Source organism: Eumetopias jubatus, unplaced genomic scaffold (genome assembly GCF_037043125.1).
Source record: "Eumetopias jubatus isolate StellerSeaLion01/CBP00866 unplaced genomic scaffold, mEumJub1_p1.0 scaffold_7, whole genome shotgun sequence".
Lineage (NCBI taxonomy): Eukaryota > Metazoa > Chordata > Mammalia > Carnivora > Otariidae > Eumetopias > Eumetopias jubatus.
The window spans coordinates 39,963,791-39,984,430 of record NW_028274813.1 but is presented as its reverse complement, the minus strand read 5'-3'; the positions used below and the strand labels follow the sequence as shown (position 1 = coordinate 39,984,430).

The 20,640-nt window shown below is 42.2% G+C and overlaps 1 protein-coding gene across 1 annotated transcript in view; it reads right to left on the bottom strand.

The window, feature by feature from the left end:
- Positions 1-19,862, bottom strand: part of RTN1 (reticulon 1) — a 215,451-nt gene extending 195,589 nt beyond the window's left edge. The window contains exon 1 of the mRNA XM_028098193.1: positions 19,622-19,862. Within this exon, the coding sequence (XP_027953994.1) occupies positions 19,622-19,862 (241 nt within the window). The remainder of the gene's footprint in view (positions 1-19,621) is intronic.
- Between the last annotated feature and the right edge of the window lie 778 nt (positions 19,863-20,640).

Below are 20,640 nucleotides of genomic sequence, written 5' to 3'. Positions count from 1 at the left end.
GAGTGCTATTATATCTGAAAGTGTTTTACATTGATCCTCTTTCTGTATCCGCCTTTCACTTAACAGCATCACTCTGCACCCACGTGTTCAAGCCAAGAACAGAAATAATTTTTAAGTCTTTCTCATCTCCAAGTTCTATCCACTGTACTTCATAAAATCTCTCCATCCCAACCCCTCCTGCTATTCACTGCCACAGTTCTGGCCTCACCACGTCTCATAGGACTGCCGTGGAAGTCCCCTAACTCACCTCCCACCCCACACCGTGCTCCTCACTCCCACGTTCCATGTTTGCCAGAGTGCTTTCTTAACGCCAATCTGGGAGAGCTTCTATCTCGAGGAGAAAACCTCAAATGATTCTCCATTATCAACAGAGAATAAAACTTAAAATTCTTAGTGTGGTATCCAACAGCTCTAAGTGTTTCACAGCCCGGTCCCTCTCCACCTTTTCCTTATCCTTCCCCTTTGCCCAGGAAGGTCTCGGCACACACAGAACCACCTGTCCGTATCCCCTCACGTCAGCTTTACAAGTCGATTCATTCGCACTCACTGAACCCTCTCCTTAGGAAGTCCTCCCCCACCATTTTCCAGCATGGGACATTCTTCTAGACCCAGAGAAAGAAGCTAGTTCAGGCAGTTGCCATGATAATTCTATAGAGCACATGCTAGAGGAGAAAAAAGTCCCCTAAACTCCAGTATCATACGTGCGGCACTATTGTAGATTAGGAACAGCAGTCGTTGGAATGATAAACATAGAGTTGGTGAAAGCTCTTTATATAAAAATCTGAACTCGGAGCAATTGCAAAAAAACTGAGAACGCTCTATAATGGCAACCTTGATGTCTGTAAGCCATCGGGGGTGGGCCATTAAGGGCCATGAACCAGGGTGGGATATAAGAGAAGGTCAGTGACATGGCAGCACAAGGATCCTGGAAGAAAGAATCAGGACCAGAACTGTGACATCTCTTGTACCCCTTCCTGGCTACAGGGTCACTGGTGCTCTTCTAAGGAAGGAGAAACAGAGCAACCCAAGGGATAAATCCTGGCCCAGCTTTGCTTCTCTCCCTTCTCATTTTCACACATGGCAGACATCATTCATCAAGGTGAGCATTCTTCTCATCTCAGTACCCATACCTATGAGCTGGTGCATGCGCATGTACACACACACACACACACACACACACATACAGACACTCATCTGCCACCTTGTCCTTGAGGTATTCAGTCCTCACCCCAGAGCACCTACCCAGACACCTTTCTGCCTGGTGTTCCTCAAATATTTCCAACTAAATAAGCATCACAGAAAACAAAGAGGTAGTGTGTATCCCAAGGGCCTGTGAATGTAACCTAGATGCATCTTGCAGGAAGCTTAAAGTTTCACATTTGACAACTGCATGTGAATTTCCTCCCTAATGCATCAATTTATTTTGTAATAAAAACCAATGCTTTAAGAGGCTTACTACTGGAGAAAATTGACTTTGTCTAGTCTGGCTTTGAGTGCCTTTGGTCCTTAGCCAGGTGTCTGCACACCTGTTTGTGATACACAGTCTGTCCAATTCTGAAAACCATACGCACTGTCATAGAAGCGGCCACTTCACGGAGGCTGATTTTGCTTGTGAACCAGGAATAATCCAGAGGCTTAAAGACAAATGGAAATAAAGAGCTTTGTACCCCTTCATCACTATTCTAGAAACCTAGAGTTTCTAGAATAAAAAAAGGATTCCTTTTTGAAAAAGCAATAAGGGAGAAATATGGTTTTAAGCAGGGCTGTTCTTTCTGAATGGTCTTCCCCATGCCTTATGTTGCTAATTTCTCATCCTTTAAAAGTCAGTTTCAGAACCACTTGCAGTAAAAAGCTTTTTCCAACCTTCCCTTCTGTTAAGATGCTTGACATGGCATTATGTAAATATTTCTCCACAATAAAATATAATTGTTGCCTTATTTATCTCCTTCATTAGACTGTCAGTTGCTTGAGAAAAGAGTTTTTAAAAAAACGTTCTTAAATTTTTAAAAACAGCACTTAGCATAATACCTGGCATGTAAGTATATAATAATGAATAATTATTGCCCCCTTTCATCATTGCCCCTCATGAGCACTGCTTTATAAAATATTTTTGTCTACCAACAGCATTAGAACATAATGATTAATCAACGTTTCTGCTTTACTAATCAAAGACATTTTATCTGATCATGCCATAAAAATAACAAGTGAAAAATGTTTTTCAGTATTAAAATGACCTGTTCACTTAGATTATTGGTGTGTTGGTTTGCTCATATGGGCTCCTGCAACTTTTAGCTAAAGATATAAAGCCCCAATATTAAAAATGTATGTGTCAATTTAAAGTCATTCACATGTGCATAACAAATCCCAGTTTTTATCATAAAATCATGGAATGCTGAGACAAAAGGGATATAAAGAATATTGGAAGTAATCTAGTTCAACTTCCCACTTGAAAATAAGCCTCCTTTTAAAACATCCCTGAAAAGAGATCATGCAGTCTCTGCTTGAAACTTCTATACAGAGAATGCCCTACTTCATGCTACATTTGCTTCTGAACAGGTCTAACTGCTGAACCCACAGACTGTTCCTGCCACATGAAGAGACTGCAGCACACACAGGCAGGGCCCAGGAGGGACGGAGGAAGCTGGCACAGACTGCCCAACCTGGCAGGCAGGAGGTGGGCCCAGGACCTGAATTTATTCCCAAAGCCCATATGAAGACTTTCAGCCAGGCCATCTTTGCTGGGCCGCCTGAAATAATTTTTTCACCAGGTCCGAACCTGTTTTCAAGCCCCATTTCTGTGGGGCCTCTTTCATCTCAAGTAAATGCCCAGATTTCAAAGGGCAAGAATTGAATTGAAAGGATTGTAATGTCTTGCAACCTACCAACCTAATGAAAGATTACTTCACCATTGTTATTCCCATTATTAATAGAAAATGAGGATCTAACCTGTAATGGTCTGCACCTCAATGCCACATCCCCCTTTTGAAGGCTGAGCCGCCAGGTGCTAAGGAGGGGCTGGTAAGGACAACTGTGTCAAACTAATCTCAGAGCAAACTACTGCATTTTATTATGTAAATTCCCAGGATAATTGAACACCTTATCAAGGACATCCACTCAATTAATTTAAAAAACGTTAACAGAATTCATTTATCATCATTTTTAATCATAACTGCCAAGAACTCTTAATTTTAACTTAGCACCCGAGAGTTTTTAAAGAAATTCAAAGTGGTAGGACATACGACATTTTTTTATTATTCTTATAACTCATATAAACAGGAGTAAGAATTCACATTGTAATTGATTTAATAGTGGTCAACATGAGTTATACATAAAAGATCCAAATCCTACTTCTAAATTCGAATTGTCATCGATTCTGCGAATGCTGAAAGCTTATGAAAATGTGCTATGGCCCAAATATGGTATTAATATCTTTTTATGTAAGCAAAGAACGAAATACATTACATCATTAGTTTTTGATGTAGTATTCCATGATTCATTGTATGGTGATTAAGATAACATAATAAAAAAATCAAATTATAAACATGAATAAAATTATCCCCCCAATTATATTAATGTGAGTTGCCTCTGGAAAAAAAAAAAGAAGAAGAACAAAATAAATCATCAAATGATGAAATTCTGACACTGCTATGTTTGATCCCCTGCTAGGGATTATAGACTATTGAAGACTTGACACCTGCCTCGAGGGGCTTTCATCTAGACAAGGAGAAAAAAACATTCATGTACTTGATGCAGTATGAACAAGTACACATACATAAATCATCATTGATGAGAGGATGGGGAGGACCCCAAATCCTTAGCTGGCTATTTCAGCAGGCCCCCCAAAAGAATGTGGTTTAACTAAACATTCCTGAAAATGCATTATGTGTCACCAGCTAGGACTTGAACCCCAACATCTGGTCCCCTCTCGTAATCAGCCTCATGGGATCTCACTGGAAGACTCCTGTTCTATGTCTAATTTCTGGCCCTGGCTGGAAACAAGTAAAGGGACTTATGAAAATTAGTGGTCACCGCTGCTCAGATTAACCAAATGACAGTGCAGTTTCCTACTACCTATTCAATAGGCCACTGATACTAAAGCCAACCTAAGAAGGTATATAAAATGTGCATCATGTGCTGCTTGCATTGCCCTATGTGCTAAATAAATGTTGATGTTCTTCACTTTGTCCTGTTTCCTTTCTTTTCCTTAACTACCCCCATTTCTCAGTCAAGGTATAGAGTACATTTTTATATGTGAGCATGGTAAAGAAAAACCAGTTAATTCTCTGATATTGCTATCCAAACCACAGCATTTGTGAACCTCAGGACTGGTTGTGCAGAGAAAAGTTTACAAATATTCCCTTACTTCTGAGAGAAAACTCTGAGCTAATTTTTTCTCCATTTAGATAAAGCTAATGTAAATCCTTTGGAAAATCCCCAGATGGAAGAAGGAACATTTTGGCCCCCAGGCCTGATTCAGCCCATTATTTGATTTCATTCAGCCTGCAGGTGAGAAAGCTCTAGGCAGCTCTGCATAGAACACCCCAAGCTTCCACCCCTGAGCCTCAGGGGCCTGCTGAGGTCACTCCACTTAGAAAAAGTCTCTAAACAATTAAAAAGATGCAAAATATAATTTCAGAGGAAAGTAAGGCCAAGAACCCCAATTCTAGAATTTAGGAAAGCTTTGCTACTTCTCTTTTCCTTTTTTTTTTTACAAATCCATATATATATATTCCCCCACCTTACCTCCCCGTTATTTTATTTGTGCCCATTCCAAGGGTCAAGCTTTCTTCCTCCATCACCATCCCTCTCTTCATCCCCATCACCTCAGTCAGAGATGTGGCTTTGGCCGTTCTCAGAGTTGACATTTGTAAAATGAGGATCACTAGATAAATGACATCAGCACTTCATCCATTCTAACACTTAAGGAAGGTTAGTGATTATTATGCAAATGAAAAAATTAATAGGGAATTAAAAACAATAACAAGAATGGCAAACATTTATAAGGTCCTCACTAAGTGTCAAGCATTACAAATATTTCATTGACCCCTCAAACCACTATACAAGGTTGGCACTAAGAACTGTGCAAAGAAGATGAGATGGTAAGTTTTTTCTCTTGCAAACATTGTTTTTATATATTTTTAAAGATTTGTTATTTGAGAGAGAGAGAAAGTGTACATGCACACACACGTGGGGGATGGGGACTGAGGGAGAGGAGAGAGAGAGAATCTCGAGCAGATTCCCCGCTGAGCGCAGAGTCCAGCTTGATCCCACAGCCCTGAGATCAGGACCTGAGCCTAAATCAAGAGATGGACGCTTAACTGACTGAGCCACCCAGGCGCCCTTGTTTTTATAATTTTAAAACAAGGCTGTGGAATTAAATACTTCAATATGACTAAGAAAATCAACTGAATTAAGTTCCACTTAACTCATACACAGTCCTCTGCTGGTTTCTTTTTTCCCTGCAAGACAGAGCCCTTCATAGAAGAAAAGAAGTTCTAGGCTCTTGTTTTCAACATATGTGCCAATTTTCCCTTTTATGAATTGAAAATTATACTTCACAAGATTCATTATACAATGGAGCATTTCAATATCAAATCAATATCTAAAAGACATCTTCACACAAATGATCACAGGGGAAACCCAATCATTACTTGTTAAGTGATACAGTTAAAGGCTGACCTCGAGTTCCCCATCTGACAGAATGGCAGAGCTTTTTGGTTAACAAATTGGTGGAGATTTCATTTAGGAACCAATGTTCCTAGAAGTTATTATAATGGTGAAATAAGTACTGAGCACAAAGCAGAGTACTATACCTAAAAAGGAAAAAAAAAAAGTAAACAAATGGCCTGAGAGCCCACCACAAACTGTTCTCTACTCCTAATACACGTTTACCTGCAGGACAGGATATTTCTGGGGCTCATTTCTCTAGAAAGTACATTGCCTCCCCTTTCAAACAAATTTTTAAACATTGTTCCACATTATTTATGGAAATGAAACTGATTCTTTTGACACTTCTGATATGCAAACATCCAAATTATAAACTGCTTGGCCTTTAAAAGATTATGCAATTTCTAGGAAATGGTACTAGGTGTTTGTTTTTTTTCACCTTTCTGGTGAAATAAAATAGAAAAACTTCTCTAACACCATGGATTTGATTAAAAAAATAAACTCACTCAAGTTCAATTCCGGTAATGTAAACATGCTGAGTTGCAATTTACCGTTGTATTATCTATAATAAAAGATTTGATAAACATATTAATAGTAGGGGCCACTCCAAAATTTCCTAGATTATAGGGCTTAGGGGCCACAGGCTGGTTGGAGGCAGAGCCAGGTGACGGATTCTGAAGCTGCCTTTGCAGGAATCACCCTGTTTCTACTTTGATGATGTATTCAGACACAAATGAAAGTAGTACAGAATTTTTAAAAATCGTAGGCACACTTTACATAAAACTGAGAAAACATCACTTGCCCACACCAGAGATTATTTATTTACTTACTGTAGCATAGATGCCGGTGGGGATACTAGAGGGAGAAGTAACACCTTCTCTTACCCTAACTTCCTTAAGCATCTCCTGATAATAACAGTAAAGGGATGTTGCCTTAAGTAACAACTGGTTCCAAAAACTTTAGCAATGACTACAGTGTACACAGAAGTTACAGCATACACAAAAGCAGCGGATGAACAAGTGATACCTCATTTATCTGGAGACTGCAGGTTTACCTACAGCTACCATTTAGCCCTCCCCACAGAGGTTGAGACTAGCTACTGGCCATTGGAAGAGCTGAGACTGGAATCTGGTATGGCGACTCTTTTAAGTCCACACTCTCTCCCACTTCGCCATAGCCGGTTTAGGAAGAACATGGCTTAGTAACCCTTTGAGAGACACCAATTCAGTTACAGCATATTCTTGAAACTAATAACACAGCATTTATGGAATGCAGACTTTTTCCTTAATACAGACTGTTCTTCCTCATAGTCTGGCTATATTGTTATTCTACTGCATTTTAAAAAATATTCTGGTGATGCATTTATGTGTCACCTACTCATACCTAGTACATACCTCGTACACACACACACATCTAGAGAGTGCTGAATAAATATTTGTTGAATAAATAAAGGGATGATTCACTGAGGTTTTATTGAATTGTAAAACTAGTACCCTTGTATAAACAGGGATCTATATGAGGTTATCTGGAATGATCGATTTCTAAGAGTTGGAAAGTTATTTAATTCCTCCATCCGTAAAAAGCTTCGAAAAAATCCCAGAATTGGTGTGCAAAACGGTGTTTATAAGTGCATTTTCCAGGGCAGAGATCATAAAGCTGTCATCAGAAACTCTAAGTGCGGGGGGGAGGGGTCTATGAACCTGAAAAGATAAAAAATTACTAACCCAATGTATCCTATTATATCCCCTCTATTATATAAATGACCAGCCCAGCTATGCTGACATACCTCCAGTAACAAGAAACTCATCACCATATGGGGCAGTCCTGGCTACTTTCATACTTCTGACTGACCACAGCTCCATCCTCCAGAGTCACACAGAACATATTCAGCACCTATGCCACTTGACAGTTCTTCATATATTTTTAGATGGCTGTCATAACCCATCCTATCTTCTCTTGTGCAGGCGGCAAATCCTGTTCTTTCAACCAGAGTCAAGGTTTCTGCTACCATCTGCCCCATCTTCCATTCTGGCACTCCCACTGCACTTGGGACCCCACCTAGCCACAAGGGCGGTCAACACCTTCCCAGCAGCCCCACCCCCACCCCCGCCGTGGCCAAAACCACATACCTCTGCTCAACAGAGACCAACCATCTCCCTGGAGGCAGCTGGCTCGCCCCACTGACTTAGAATTAACTTCTAGTTAACTAAGACTCCTCTATTTTTTTTTTCTTTATATGTGTCGCAGTTTCCCCATGACCCTCCCATTCTGTTTTTTTAGTAGTTTGAGGATCCCATTGCAACACTTTACAACTGTCCCCGTCAAATCTCCACTTTTAAATATAACAGTTTCTTTCAGCTGAGGTTCCTATGGACTCTCAAGTTCTATCAACCCACATTTTAGCTACCGTCCCCCTCACCTAGCTCTGCCTCTCTCTCTCACTCTAGTTCAGATAGGCTTTCATACAGGGTGATGCCTTATGAGCATGCAGCTTGTACTACAGAGATCATAAAACAGATGTTGCATAAGAAAAGCCCAAAACGGGCAGGGGTGCACTAATTAAGAGCACAGACTCTAGAGCCAAATCTCGGGGCTGCCACTTACTACTGCATGACCTGAGGCAAGTCACTTAACCTCTATCTCCACTTACTCATCTGTAAAATGGGACAGATAACTACACCTGCTTCATTGGGTAGTTTTAACAATGAAATGTAAGGAGCCAGAACACATTATAGGTGCCACATAAGTGCTTGTTAAATAAATACTTTAGCTAATATGTGCATATATTTAGTTACCTAAGTACGAGAGGGTCAGAAACCAGTGAGTATTATAAATACAGAAAATAGCTCAAGGACTTAAAATAGTGCTATTGGGTTCTTCTCCGTACAACCCACATCTAGACCAACCTAGCTTAGACTTGATGTACTTAGCAAAGCTGAGGCACACACCTCTCAGTCTGTTTTCACTGTGGTGTTTTCACGTGAACACTCAGGGAACACTGGAGAAAGGGAACAAAGCCCAGTAAACGTGCCTGAGCTGTAGAGCTGGAAGGGTTTTATTATTCATTCACTTTTATTTTCAGCCTATTCTCTTTCTGTTGTTCAGATTGGTCACTTCTGTTGTTTATCTGCAAATTCACCGATTCTTCCCTCTAGCCTTTCCATTCTACTGTTGAGCTCACCCATTGAATTGTTGTGTTTTTTTCTCTTCAAGTCTTTCAGCGATTGTATTTGTCAGTTGTAAAATTTCCCTTTGGTTCTTCACTATATCTTCTATTTTTTTCACTGAAACTTCCTATTTCCTTACTGGGACTTTACATTTTATTACTTGTTTCAAGTGTGTTCATATTGCTTATGGAAGCATTCTTGTGACAACTGCTTTAAAATTCTTGTCAGATGATTCCAACATCTGTGTAATCTTGGCCTTGATTAGCCCTTGCCATTTACATTCAGATCTTCCTGGGATTTGGTACTGACAAATGATTTTCAATTAAAATCATTTGTTATGGGGTGTTTTGTTATGAGACTACAGATCCCACACTAACAGGGAAGAAGGGTGTTGCCTTATTACCCCCCCGGGGCAGGAAGGGGGGTGGAGTTTAGGTTCTCCACTCAGTCTTATTACCAGTGAGAGGTGTTGAAACACCTGCCTCTCCACTCGGCTTCCCCTGATACCACACTAGCTGGCAGGCCTATGCTGGGTCGAAGTCCAGGTTTCCCACACGGTGCCCACTGGCCCTGGGGTTGTGGTGAGGGGCGGTTGTTGGGATGCCCCTTACAGCTTCACAGGGGTGGAAGTCTAGGCTGCCAGCTTGGCTTTTACTGGTGGGATAGGGATGGGGGGGGCAAGCAGTATATTTTGCAGTGTTTGGCTGAAGCAGAGAAGTTATTGTCAAAAAGTTCTCGGTCTTGCTAGACTGCTCCTTTCCTGGTCATCTGGCTGGAGAGAACAGGTTTTCTTGGTGCTTTTTGTCTGTGCCCATTGGCCTTTTCCCCATGGCTGGCTTCTACCATACCCAGTCTGAACTAGATGAGGGAAAAACAAAACCCAGAGAACTCACCGTGTGTCCCTTCTCAGATCCCAAGGTCCCTAGTAAGTAAGTCTGCCTTCTTCTCTCCACCTTCCAGAGTCCTTTTATGTTTATTTTATATACAGCGTTCAGGCATTTTGGCTATACTTAGCATGAGGATAAAGAAAAGTGTATTTGCTCCATCTTTCCAGAGGCATTAGTCTATTTATAAAAGACTTTAACCTACAGAGCTATAAGACTATCCAGCAAGAGCCCACAGGACCAACTGATTTAGTCTTAACCTCAGGGCAAGAGGTGGGGGGGGGCGGGGGCGGGGCGGAGGTAGGTAGTGGCAGGATCTGGCTTTCATTGTCATACCCTCTTCGGCAAGAGAAGCAGCCTCTTCCAGACCAACTCCTATGCATAACTAGGACAGCTTTCTACATTCATTGCCCTTCGGTCTGCTGTCTGCACTCACTCCGGCTCGCCCCCATGGGCACACCTCAGCCCTGCTCCAGTCACAGATCACTCATTAGGACCTGAGGAGTGAGGCAGGTCACCACTCCAATTGCACTCCCCGGAGCCAAAATGTCTTCTAATGTGCTTCACCAGGACGGACTTCACCCCGCGCCAGTTCTTCCATGCTCTCCCCACTCCCTGCTGAGATTTGGCTGAGGTCCAGGTAAGCACAGCAAGCATTTTCTATTAAAAAGCCTAAAACTAAGGTAGCATGACTTTTTCTCGGTCTTTGTTCTCCTAGACCTCTCTTCTGCATCGGACAGTGTGCTGACCAGGCTTCCTATTAATAGCACCTTCCAGATAATTAGTTATTTGCAATTTGCATTTACCTCCCTATGTTACTTCATTTTATCTTCACGACACTCTGTAAAATAGCCAGGACAACAGTATCATGCCCATTTTATATATGAAGAAACTAAGACATAAAGCAGATTTGCCCCACAGTGTCACATTGACATAATATTAGGTGCCAAAGCCAAGACGAGATAAATCTCTCAGAGGCGCCTGGGTGGCTCAGTCAGTTAAGCATCTGACTCTGGATTTTGGCTCAAGTCATGACCTCAGGGTCCTCGGATTGAGCCCTGCATTGGACTCCCTGCTCAGCCATGAGTCTGTCTCCCTCTCCCTCTGCCCCTCCCCCTGCTCATGTGCTTTCTCTCTCTGAAATAAATAAATAAATCTTTTTTAAAAATCTGCTTTCTTAGTCAGAGCTCATTCTACACCATGCCATCTTGGCTTCCATGATACTCTAATTATAAGAGTAATTACCATTTGAGCCATTCCCCTGCTTGTATGCACTCTCTCTAATAAATAAAATATTTAAAAAAAAGAGTAATTACCATTTGATTGCCAGACCCTCTACAAGACCCAGTACCATATATACTACTATGGAATCTGAGGCTCAGGGAGGTTCAAAAACTTGCCTGATGCCACTCAGCTAGTAAGAGGCAACAAGCTCATGCTCCATGCTTGGCCCTTTGTTCTTCCCATACAACATACTCTCTTTCAAAAATCTATTTATTCTATGACTTCTCTTGTAATCTTCTAAATCTATATCAACAATCCTGTTTTTATCTCTAAAACCCACTCCTTCATCTTCAGTGCCAAGTGGAGATTTCCACTCAAGGGGCTTATCATCGTATCAAGCCCCACATGACTAAAAATGAATCTGTGATCCTCACCTCTCTAAACAGTTCCCTCTCCCTACCTCTCTAGAACATCAACATCCTCCCAGCCACAGGACATGGAACTTTAGAGTTGACTTATTCCTTTCCTCACACCCCATATCCTGTCAGTCACAAAGTCCTACTGAATGTTCCTGGGGAGCCACTCATCTTTCTTCCTCTTTCTTCCCATGGCTATTTATTCAAGGCCACGACACAGATAGCGGGTCAGCCTTCCCCACTAAGTTCATCTTCTATGCCACTGTCTGACTAAACCTCCTTAGCACAGCTTTATAATATTACTTCCCCCACCCATCAACCTTTAAAGGTCCCAGAATCCATAAAAAGGAGTCTAGAGTTCTGTGAGTAGCTTTCAAGCCCCCCAGAATCTGTATCCCCTCACCCAGCTGGACAGGTTAAACCAGCCTAGTCATTCGTCATCCCCAAGTCATTATCCATGTTTCTCCCTTCACCCAAACTGTCTTTCAGCTCACTTCTGCTCATTCTTATTCTGTCTATCCTTTAGGCAGGTCACACTCCATCTCTTTCAAAAAACCAGGTACTCTGGGACCCATAAAATCATGCAATGTGCACAGCGCTTAGAGCTTGTACCATCCATCCAGCCAGCAGGCTGTCCTCTGACTTGTTTACCTTTGTTTTGTGTGAGTTTGTGTTATCTCCCATCCAGACAGTAAGCTCAGAAGAACGGGGAAAGGGGGATATAGCTCATGTTCTCTACTCCCCACAGCTCCTAGCAAAATGCCAAGCATAAGGAGGGGATTCAATACATGAGTGCTTCCTGAAGTTTTAATATGCATCTGGCAGGCTTGTTTCCCTAGTACGAAGTCTGTGGATTACCTCACGTGATCCTGAAGCAGACAATCTACGGACCACATTTTCAGAAGCCCTGATTTTTCAGGATCAGTTGCAAAATTCATGCCAAAAATAGACGTGAGATTGGTTTTTATTCTTACGCTCATCAACTAGATCAGCAATAACTTGGACACACACAATTTTTTGTTATCCAAGAGATGTTTTTTTGAAACTGCACAAAGATTTGCTAGGCCTAAAACAAAATTTGAGGTCTAGGTATTTTTGAAAGATGTGATATCTTCAACAAATTCCCCACATTCAAGAAGCAAGAATTTGCTATCTTCTTCTTTGGACTCTGAGAAACAAACTGAGGGTTCCAGAGGGGAGGGGGGTGGGGGGATGGGTAGGCCTGGTGATGGGTATTTAAAGAGGGCACGTATTGAAAGGACTACTGGTGTTATACGCAAACAATGAATCATGGAATACTACATCAAAAACTAATGATGTAATGTATGGTGATTAACATAAAAAAAAAGAAAGAAACCACTGATGCACAGGATTCCAGGAGGAGATCTACCTGTTCTCTTATCATTTGCTCATTATTTATAAATGAAATGAAAAATTCAAATTATTTTATCTCATTCACATTTCATTTTAGTTGGAAGAGAAATCTTAATAAGCAAAGCTGAATAAAAACAGAATTAAAACTTTGTCACCACCTTTAAAAAAAAAGAAGCAAGAATTTGGTCTATAATTGGTTTTATAATAATCTCATGCAGTAGATGAATTAGAAAATCCATTTGGGGATTGGAGATGAAAGTTAGAATGCAGAACTGTTCGAGCTAGAGATGTAACTCATTAGGAAACCCAGCAAACATGGTTTTACAATGAATAATCTCACATAAATGTATAGGTAGGGAGGCAGAGGACTAAGGAGAGTTTCAGATGATGCTTTTAGCACTACAGAATTATTTAATGAATTCCCCAAACATTTTAGAATATGTTGAATATCTATGGAATTAGATATGTTAGCAAAAAATGAAGAAAATACTTGAGGAAAAAGAATAAATAAAAGAGATACTTGCAAATATCATGCTTCACATTTAGATTAATAACCCCAAACTGGATAAAATTGTGTGTGGTTCTTTTTTTTTTTTTTAATTGTGTAGTTCTTAAGCAAGTATGTTACATTAAGGAGTGTTTCTTGACAATGGAGAACTAGAGAATTTCAGGGAGGCCACAATTTTGTGGAGAGTGCATTTTAGGTAGTCAATCTGGAGTTAACTATGGGTTTTGTGATGGACTCTTTCTGGTTTTATTAGGATGCGTTCGCTTTTGAGAAATATGTCCATATTAACAACCACTATGTAAGTTAGGCACATTGTTTTCTTTTAGGAAGGTATAAAGATGTTGGTATAACTAACACCTTCCTTTCGAAGTTTCCTCCAAAAAACAACAACCTCACTTTTGCTTGAATATCATTAACTGACAGGCAACCTATCTCCTTTCCAGGTAGTTCTAGTTAGTAGAACTCTCTCCTTCACTAAGTAGGAGCCTACTTCTCTAATTTGACTACCGTCCCAATTCCACGCTGTGAAATCGTCCAGGTCGTGTCTTGGCTTCAGAAGAGTGCCTCTGGTATTTGAATTTAACATTCAAATCTCCTTTAATTCTTCCTTTCTTGTGGCAAAAAAGTTATTAATTTCTTCAGCCATTTCTCAAATGGCATTTTTTCTAGAAGCCTCACCAATCTGGTCACCCTCCTCTCAACATTCTGTAGTTCATTAATGTCTCTCACAGCATGGTACCCATTGTTTAGTACAAGACTCCAAATCTGCCTAGAACAAAATCTAGATGAATTATTACCTCATATAATGTGTACCCAAGGCTTTCTATTAATATTAGCTAAAATTACATAAGAGATTTTAGTAATTTCACCATACCACTAGTTCATATTTAATTACCACCCTCAAAGTTCCCATCCCCCACAATGAACTATTTTAAGTTGCATCTCCTATGTTCTGTACATATTAAATAGAGTTTGCAGAACCTACAGTCAGAATTTTACATTTATTATTTTACAGGACACTGTTCTTCCCTCCTCCTCGAGAAACCCCTAGCTTTGAAGCCCAAGCCACTTCCCTAAAAATATCAGCACCAAGTTCATTGCCTTTCTCCAATCTCTGCCATGGTTCTTTGTGATTTCGGTAATTATGTCGGTGATTATTTTACTCCAGCCCTTGCCATCTGGACTCCACTCCTCCAATGACCTTGTCTTCCACTCCAGCTCAGTCTCCTTCTCAATAACTGTACTCCGTCCTTATTCTCTGTCTCAAACACCCACTCTGGAAGGACCACCTCTTACCCTTTCAGTTCCCTTATTAAGGAATCTCTGTCCCATCTGTTCTACCCTACCAGCCCATACAAACCATTTATGTCATCGTCTCACCGAGCATCAGCCCCGTCTTGTCCTCCTTCCCTCTTCCCCAGAGTCCATAACACATCAGTATCCTCACTGCCTTACACACAGTTCACCTCCATGGCCCCTCTCTTCCTGTCATGCTCACTGAAAAACAAAAACAAAACCAGTCCAACCATCCACTTACTCCAAACCAATGCTCAGACAGCTGAACATGGCTGAAAAAAAAAAGATAACATATATGGTAACTGGTCTCACGTCAAACTCATGACCACAAACTCCAAGTGAGCCCCAGGACTGCTCAGAATTCCATTTCTACCAATCCTTCTGCTCTGCCATTCTAGCAACAATTTTATACTTTCTCCCCTCCTCTCTAACTTCCAACTCTACTCCTGCCTTCACTCTTCTCTTGACCTTGCTTCCTAGTTCATGGACAATAGAAGCAGTCGGAAGAGAACCTCTAGCTGTTCTCACACCCCACCCTCCGCCCCGCTCATCTTTCTTTGCTCCAGTTATATCCACAAGCTGTCCTTAAGTCCATCTAACATCAGCCCTCTGCCGTGCCCTGCATCCATTCCCCTCACCCACTCAGTTACAGGAAACATACTCTCTCTCCTACACTATCCATCTTTCCATCCTGACTGAATCATTTGTATCACCTTACAAATATTCTTTACAATCCCCCAGAGTAAAAAAAAATAAATAAAATTTTCCCTTCTCTTGATCCCAATCCCATAGAGTGATAGATACATAGATAGATTTTGTTTTCCCAGGTGGTCTGAACAAGTTGTGCTCATGTTTATTTATCCCTTGTTGACCTCGGAAAACTAGCTCATGCCCTTGTGCCCATGGGGTTAGATTATTATAATGCCCTTCTAGTCAAGCTTCCAGAGATGACATGGGAATAAGGAAAATGAAAAATGACACCAAAGGAACTGTTTCATTAAACTAAATACTAATGTGAAACAGAAAGATGCACCTATTCTAGGAAACCACGACCTGTGTTTAGCACAGATACTTCCAAAAAGGAGGCATTCAGTGAATGTTTACTAAATTGAATTGAATCTCAATGGTTTCTCACTTTACAGATAATAAAAACTTCCTGGAACCCGTGCTATTCAGGATACAGTATTATGAGCAAGAAAATCCACAACTTGTCTCCAAACCTGCAGGATCAGAAGCAGATGAATTCCCCAGAAAAGAGACAGGAGGCAAGAAGGCCTATGGTAGATGTGAGGGGCAATGACCAGGATGGGTTTCCAGGAAGGGTGAGTTCATGAAGAGGAGATGATGCTGGAAGCCTTGATAAAGTTGATTATCAACGTATTTTTAGGGTATGTAAGTGTTTCTAAATTTTAATTCACCCTGACTTGAATTCCCTGTATGAAAGGACATATACCACACTTTCTGCCAGAAATGTTATTGATTGTAACCAGAGGCTATGTCCAGAGAAATAAATTACATTAGAAACTCTTTTATTCTTCTTATATGTTCTGTAAAATATTGTAAAAGTAAGTGTAATGTCCCTTCTCATTTCAACATAACTGTAGCTTTCTCAAAAGATGAAAGAAAACAGAAATTGAAATTTACACCTTCTGAAGGGGATTACTGGGAATGACTCCAAATTAAAAAATATACACACATCTATCAAACACATCCACAAGTTAATATATGTGCTGCCGAAGCGAGCACAAACACATCCACAAGTTAAGAGATTCAATCCAGCCTCCACGTAAATTTTAGAAGATGATCAGTGATATATACAGTACTTTATTATACTAAACAATAAACACAGGATATATAAATATTCTGAAGTTACTTAAATCATGAGAGATAATTTATAGTTTTTCCAATAGAGTATCACATTCAGCATTTGAAAAATATAAATTTATGAGCATTGTGGTCCAAATAAAGTAAAAATCTCTCTCTCTCTCTCCAATCACCTAGAAATTTAAGTCAAATTATCTATAAGTAAATATTACAGAAGCAAATCATATTGATTTCTCTGGACCATTCTCCATTCTGTTCATTTTGCCTTGCATGCATGAAGCAATCAATGAGTTAATTTCCAAAGCGACCATGAGTTAACTTCTCACCACTGCATTTTGTTCAAACGTTCTATTTTAAATTATTCCTTTAAACAAGGGGCCATTCTTCTATCCTTGTGTTATTGTATGCTCCCTTTGAATAGCTTCAGGAATAAAATAACTGATCATGAGAAAACAAAACAGTTGCACTTACCATCCTTTGTATAAAGTTATTAGATGATGGTGCTGATTCATGATTTAACAGCTCTAACATGTTGTAGCCTACACAGGGTGTATTAAATGTTCCCTGGCAACAGACATCATTTCGCATGCTCATTATCAAATTTCGACATGAACAATTGTAGCTTTAAAAGAAAGTGTCACTTTTTATTAAGAACATTTCCAATCCACAAAAGGGACAGAAGCAATGAGAATACCTGAAAATACAGCCCAGTTTTAATGATATGTAAACATATTTTCATCTCAGGACATTACTGAGAAATATTTTTTGGAATGTTTCTTTAGGAACTTTAATTACCATCAATGTATAAAAATAAATAACAGAATTTCTGTCCAGATGGCATGATTAGTGCTGTTTTTCAGAAAAATATATATTTTTAATATTTATTTTAAAAAATATCAATATCTGTCTTACACTTTTAATCCTATCTGAAAAAGAAACAAAATCTGTTTACAGTGCATCACGCTCAAAGTCTAAGTTACTTCTTAGTTTGAGTCCCAAAGAGCACCATTCTTTTTAAAAAAGTAGATCAGTGTGTTTAATAGGCTCCCTCTGGATTTCGTCTCTGATAAAGTTAAAGATATACCTACTGACTTTGCTTATAGCAATAAAACTGTCACAATAACAGACAAGGAAGCTGGCCCAGATTTTGTTTGGATTTTTCAAGACCTAGCTATTTATTTAGATATCATTTCCAGCATCTAGGTCTCTTATAGCAGTCTCTTCAGTATAAGAAATATGAAACATATAGATTTAAAACATTAAACAATCAACTATATAAGACATTCCTTCAAGCAGCAATAATAAACTAAGTTCTATATAAATATGCAAAATATATGCTCCTTTCCCGTCCCTTCATCCCCCTTCCCATCCAAACTCAGCATCATCATGTTCCATATTATTAGTGTATTTGTTATCTAGGACAGGAAACCCCCAACATATTCAGCAAAGTAAAGTATTTCTATAATTTTCTATAATAATAATAATGTTAAAATTGCAAATGGCTACTTTGTGACAGGAGTTGTTTTAAACATTTTATATATAGCAACTCATTTTGGTGTATAGTGTGTTACTGAACACAGGGCACTAGCTTCCTTTCCCAGCTTCCCCTAACCCTGGTGACACTATTGGGAGGTGGGAAATATTTATAAAGAAATAATTTACTTTGATGATGGTGGATATAGGTTCTGAGCTATGAGCTACAAAGAACAGTAATGGTAAACCAACAAAAAATGTACCTCCCTTTGTCTTTCATCTTTTTCCATCTTCCTTTGCAATTATAAGGACTTTGTTTTCATTTAGACGAAGAAGTTGAAAGAGAGGCTAGGCAGCCTTTCTTAGTCTTAAATCCTTCCCACCCCCACACCCTCATATAATAATTAATATATGACAAATGGGGTTTTCTTCCTTGGAGTTTTCTTTTCTTTCTTTCTTTTTTTTTTTTCTGATTATGGTCCCAATTTTTTCTCTTCCCATCAGAATGTTGTTATGTTTTAATTATTGCATTCCCCAAACGTCCTTTCCTGAGCACAAATCTTTTGTACTAGACCAGAGTTAAAGACTACCTAATGCTCTCCACATGACCCTTAAGAGAGGCGGTGGCTTAAGAAAGGGGTTTCCCTAAATCGGCTGCCGAGAACAGGCAAGCAGTCCCACCGCCTTTCCCTCTTCCGGAAGCACCCACCACCCAAGATCCTCGAGGACTACTTGTTCGTATGTACACAACTCCCATTCCACTACAGCAAAGCTTTTTCAGAAAACAACACAGCACCGCCCCCTCTAACTCCCTGCCTGGAAACACAGGGCTACCCAGGCCGGCAGCCCCTCCCCGAAGCTCGCCTCCCGCATCCTTTGGTCGGGATGCTCCAAGGCCCTGGCCCCAGCAGGGCACCCGCGCGCTCCGGCTCGAAACGGGGAGTCAGGCTAAGGGTGACCGAATCCAAGGCAATTTCCAAATGCCCAGGCGGGTCCAGACTGCCGGTAAACTGTGCCTCGTTCACTCATCAGTCAAGCCCTCTCACACCCCAGCCAGGCCGGCCGCTCTTACGGGTTCCAAGTTTCAATGCTCCCTGCAAGATGGGGACATCTGGGCAGTTCTGGGCGGGGACAGTCACAACTCCCAACCCTATGGCAACGCTGCCCCTCCTGAATGAGACACGCACACCTTGGGATTTCAGTTTTCTGCGGCAGGGACGGGGAGGTGGAGAATGGGAGGGGGAACTGGGAGGGAGTAGGGTGTGGCGATTTGTGGAAGGAAGGGGTAAGGAACACTTCCAGCCACATCTCTGCCCCGGACCCAGCCGGATCTAGCGGCAGCCGGCCTGCCCGTCGCTTTGTTGTCAGCGTCCCCGTAGCGCGCACGCCGAGCTCAAACACGCCCCAAATAATCATCGCAACTGGCCAAGCGGGCCCTACAGCCCCCAACCCCTTGGCGGACGGAAGAAACTTGTACGCGGGCGCACCAACAGCCAGGATGCTGCGGTCTGCCTCCGAGGACAATTTTTAAAGCCAAGATAACAATGATAATGAAATAAAATGAATCGATAGTATTTCGTCGTCTTCTGAGCCTTTGGGGGGGAAAAATCCTGTTTTCTACCAGTCCGCCAATATTTACAGTTGCCCGGGGCGAAGCAGGCTGAGGTTGGTGCTCAAGGTAGAGAGCGCGAGTGAGGTGCAGAGCCGAGATGCGGAGAAGGGGACCGGGCTGAGGGACCCCGTCCCCGACGCCATTTGCGGGGCAGTGGCGCCCGCCGCCCGCCTTACCTGTGGATGCAGTTTCCATGGCAACTGGCGGCGGCCGGGCGGGGCCCGAGTCCAGTTCCCGCGGCGCCGCTTCCCCGGCCCCGGAGCCCAACGCCCGACCGGGCTCCCCCGCCTGCGGCGCCGGCTTGGCCCCTGTCGGCGTCACCGCTTCGTTCTCCCCCTCCCCCCGGTCCCCGAACCACTGGGACCCGGAGCCTGCCGGCGGCAGCAGCTCCTCTTGGGGATCCGGCGGCGTGGCCATGGCTGGCGGTCCCCCCCCGCCCACCCCCCGGCGCGGCGAAGGCGGTTTGGCTGGGCCGAGGTGCGGTGCCTGGGCGGCCGGGCGCTCCCTGCTGCTGCCCCCGCCTGGACTCGGGGCTTGGGGAGGCCGCGGTGTCAGCGCCGCCGCCGCTGCTGCAACTCCGGCCGAGCTGCCGGCTGCCGCTCTCCGCGCTTTCAGCTCCTCCTCCTCCCCCTCCTCTTCCTCCCGGCCCCGCCGCGGCCGCTGCTTGCGCTCCTCCTCCTACTCCAGCCGCCGCCGCCGCTCGCTACTCGCAAGCCTGTTATTACGCAGGTGAAAATGGCCTGCTTGGTCCTAGTCTCCCTGGGCCCACATCAGCCCCCGGTGGCAGGCCCCGATTAGGGGATGGGCCAAATCCACTTGGATCTGCCTCTCTGTTGGGTAAGAATCTAAGGAGAAGATGAGCAGGTAGAAGCAGTCCCCAGCCGAAGCGTGACGGATGAGGCAAGCCGCCCTCCCAACTCCTAAACTTGAGACCCGACTGGTGTCTTGGGACTCGGGGCAAAGGAAGGAAGCTTGGAGATCTCAAGGCCACGGTTCTGAGGGTGACCAGGATCAGCTGTGGAGGGGACGCGGGTCTGCGCGGGGAAGGGTGAAGATGAATGTTGGCAGGAGACAGGGAGCTGAAACCCCGAGGTTAAATGCTGCGTCCTTAAAAACTGTTCTTTCCAGAACAGGGCTGAAAATAGTGGAGTACTGGAAAGAACTACCAGGAGAGCCTCCGAAAAAAAAGCTTGCC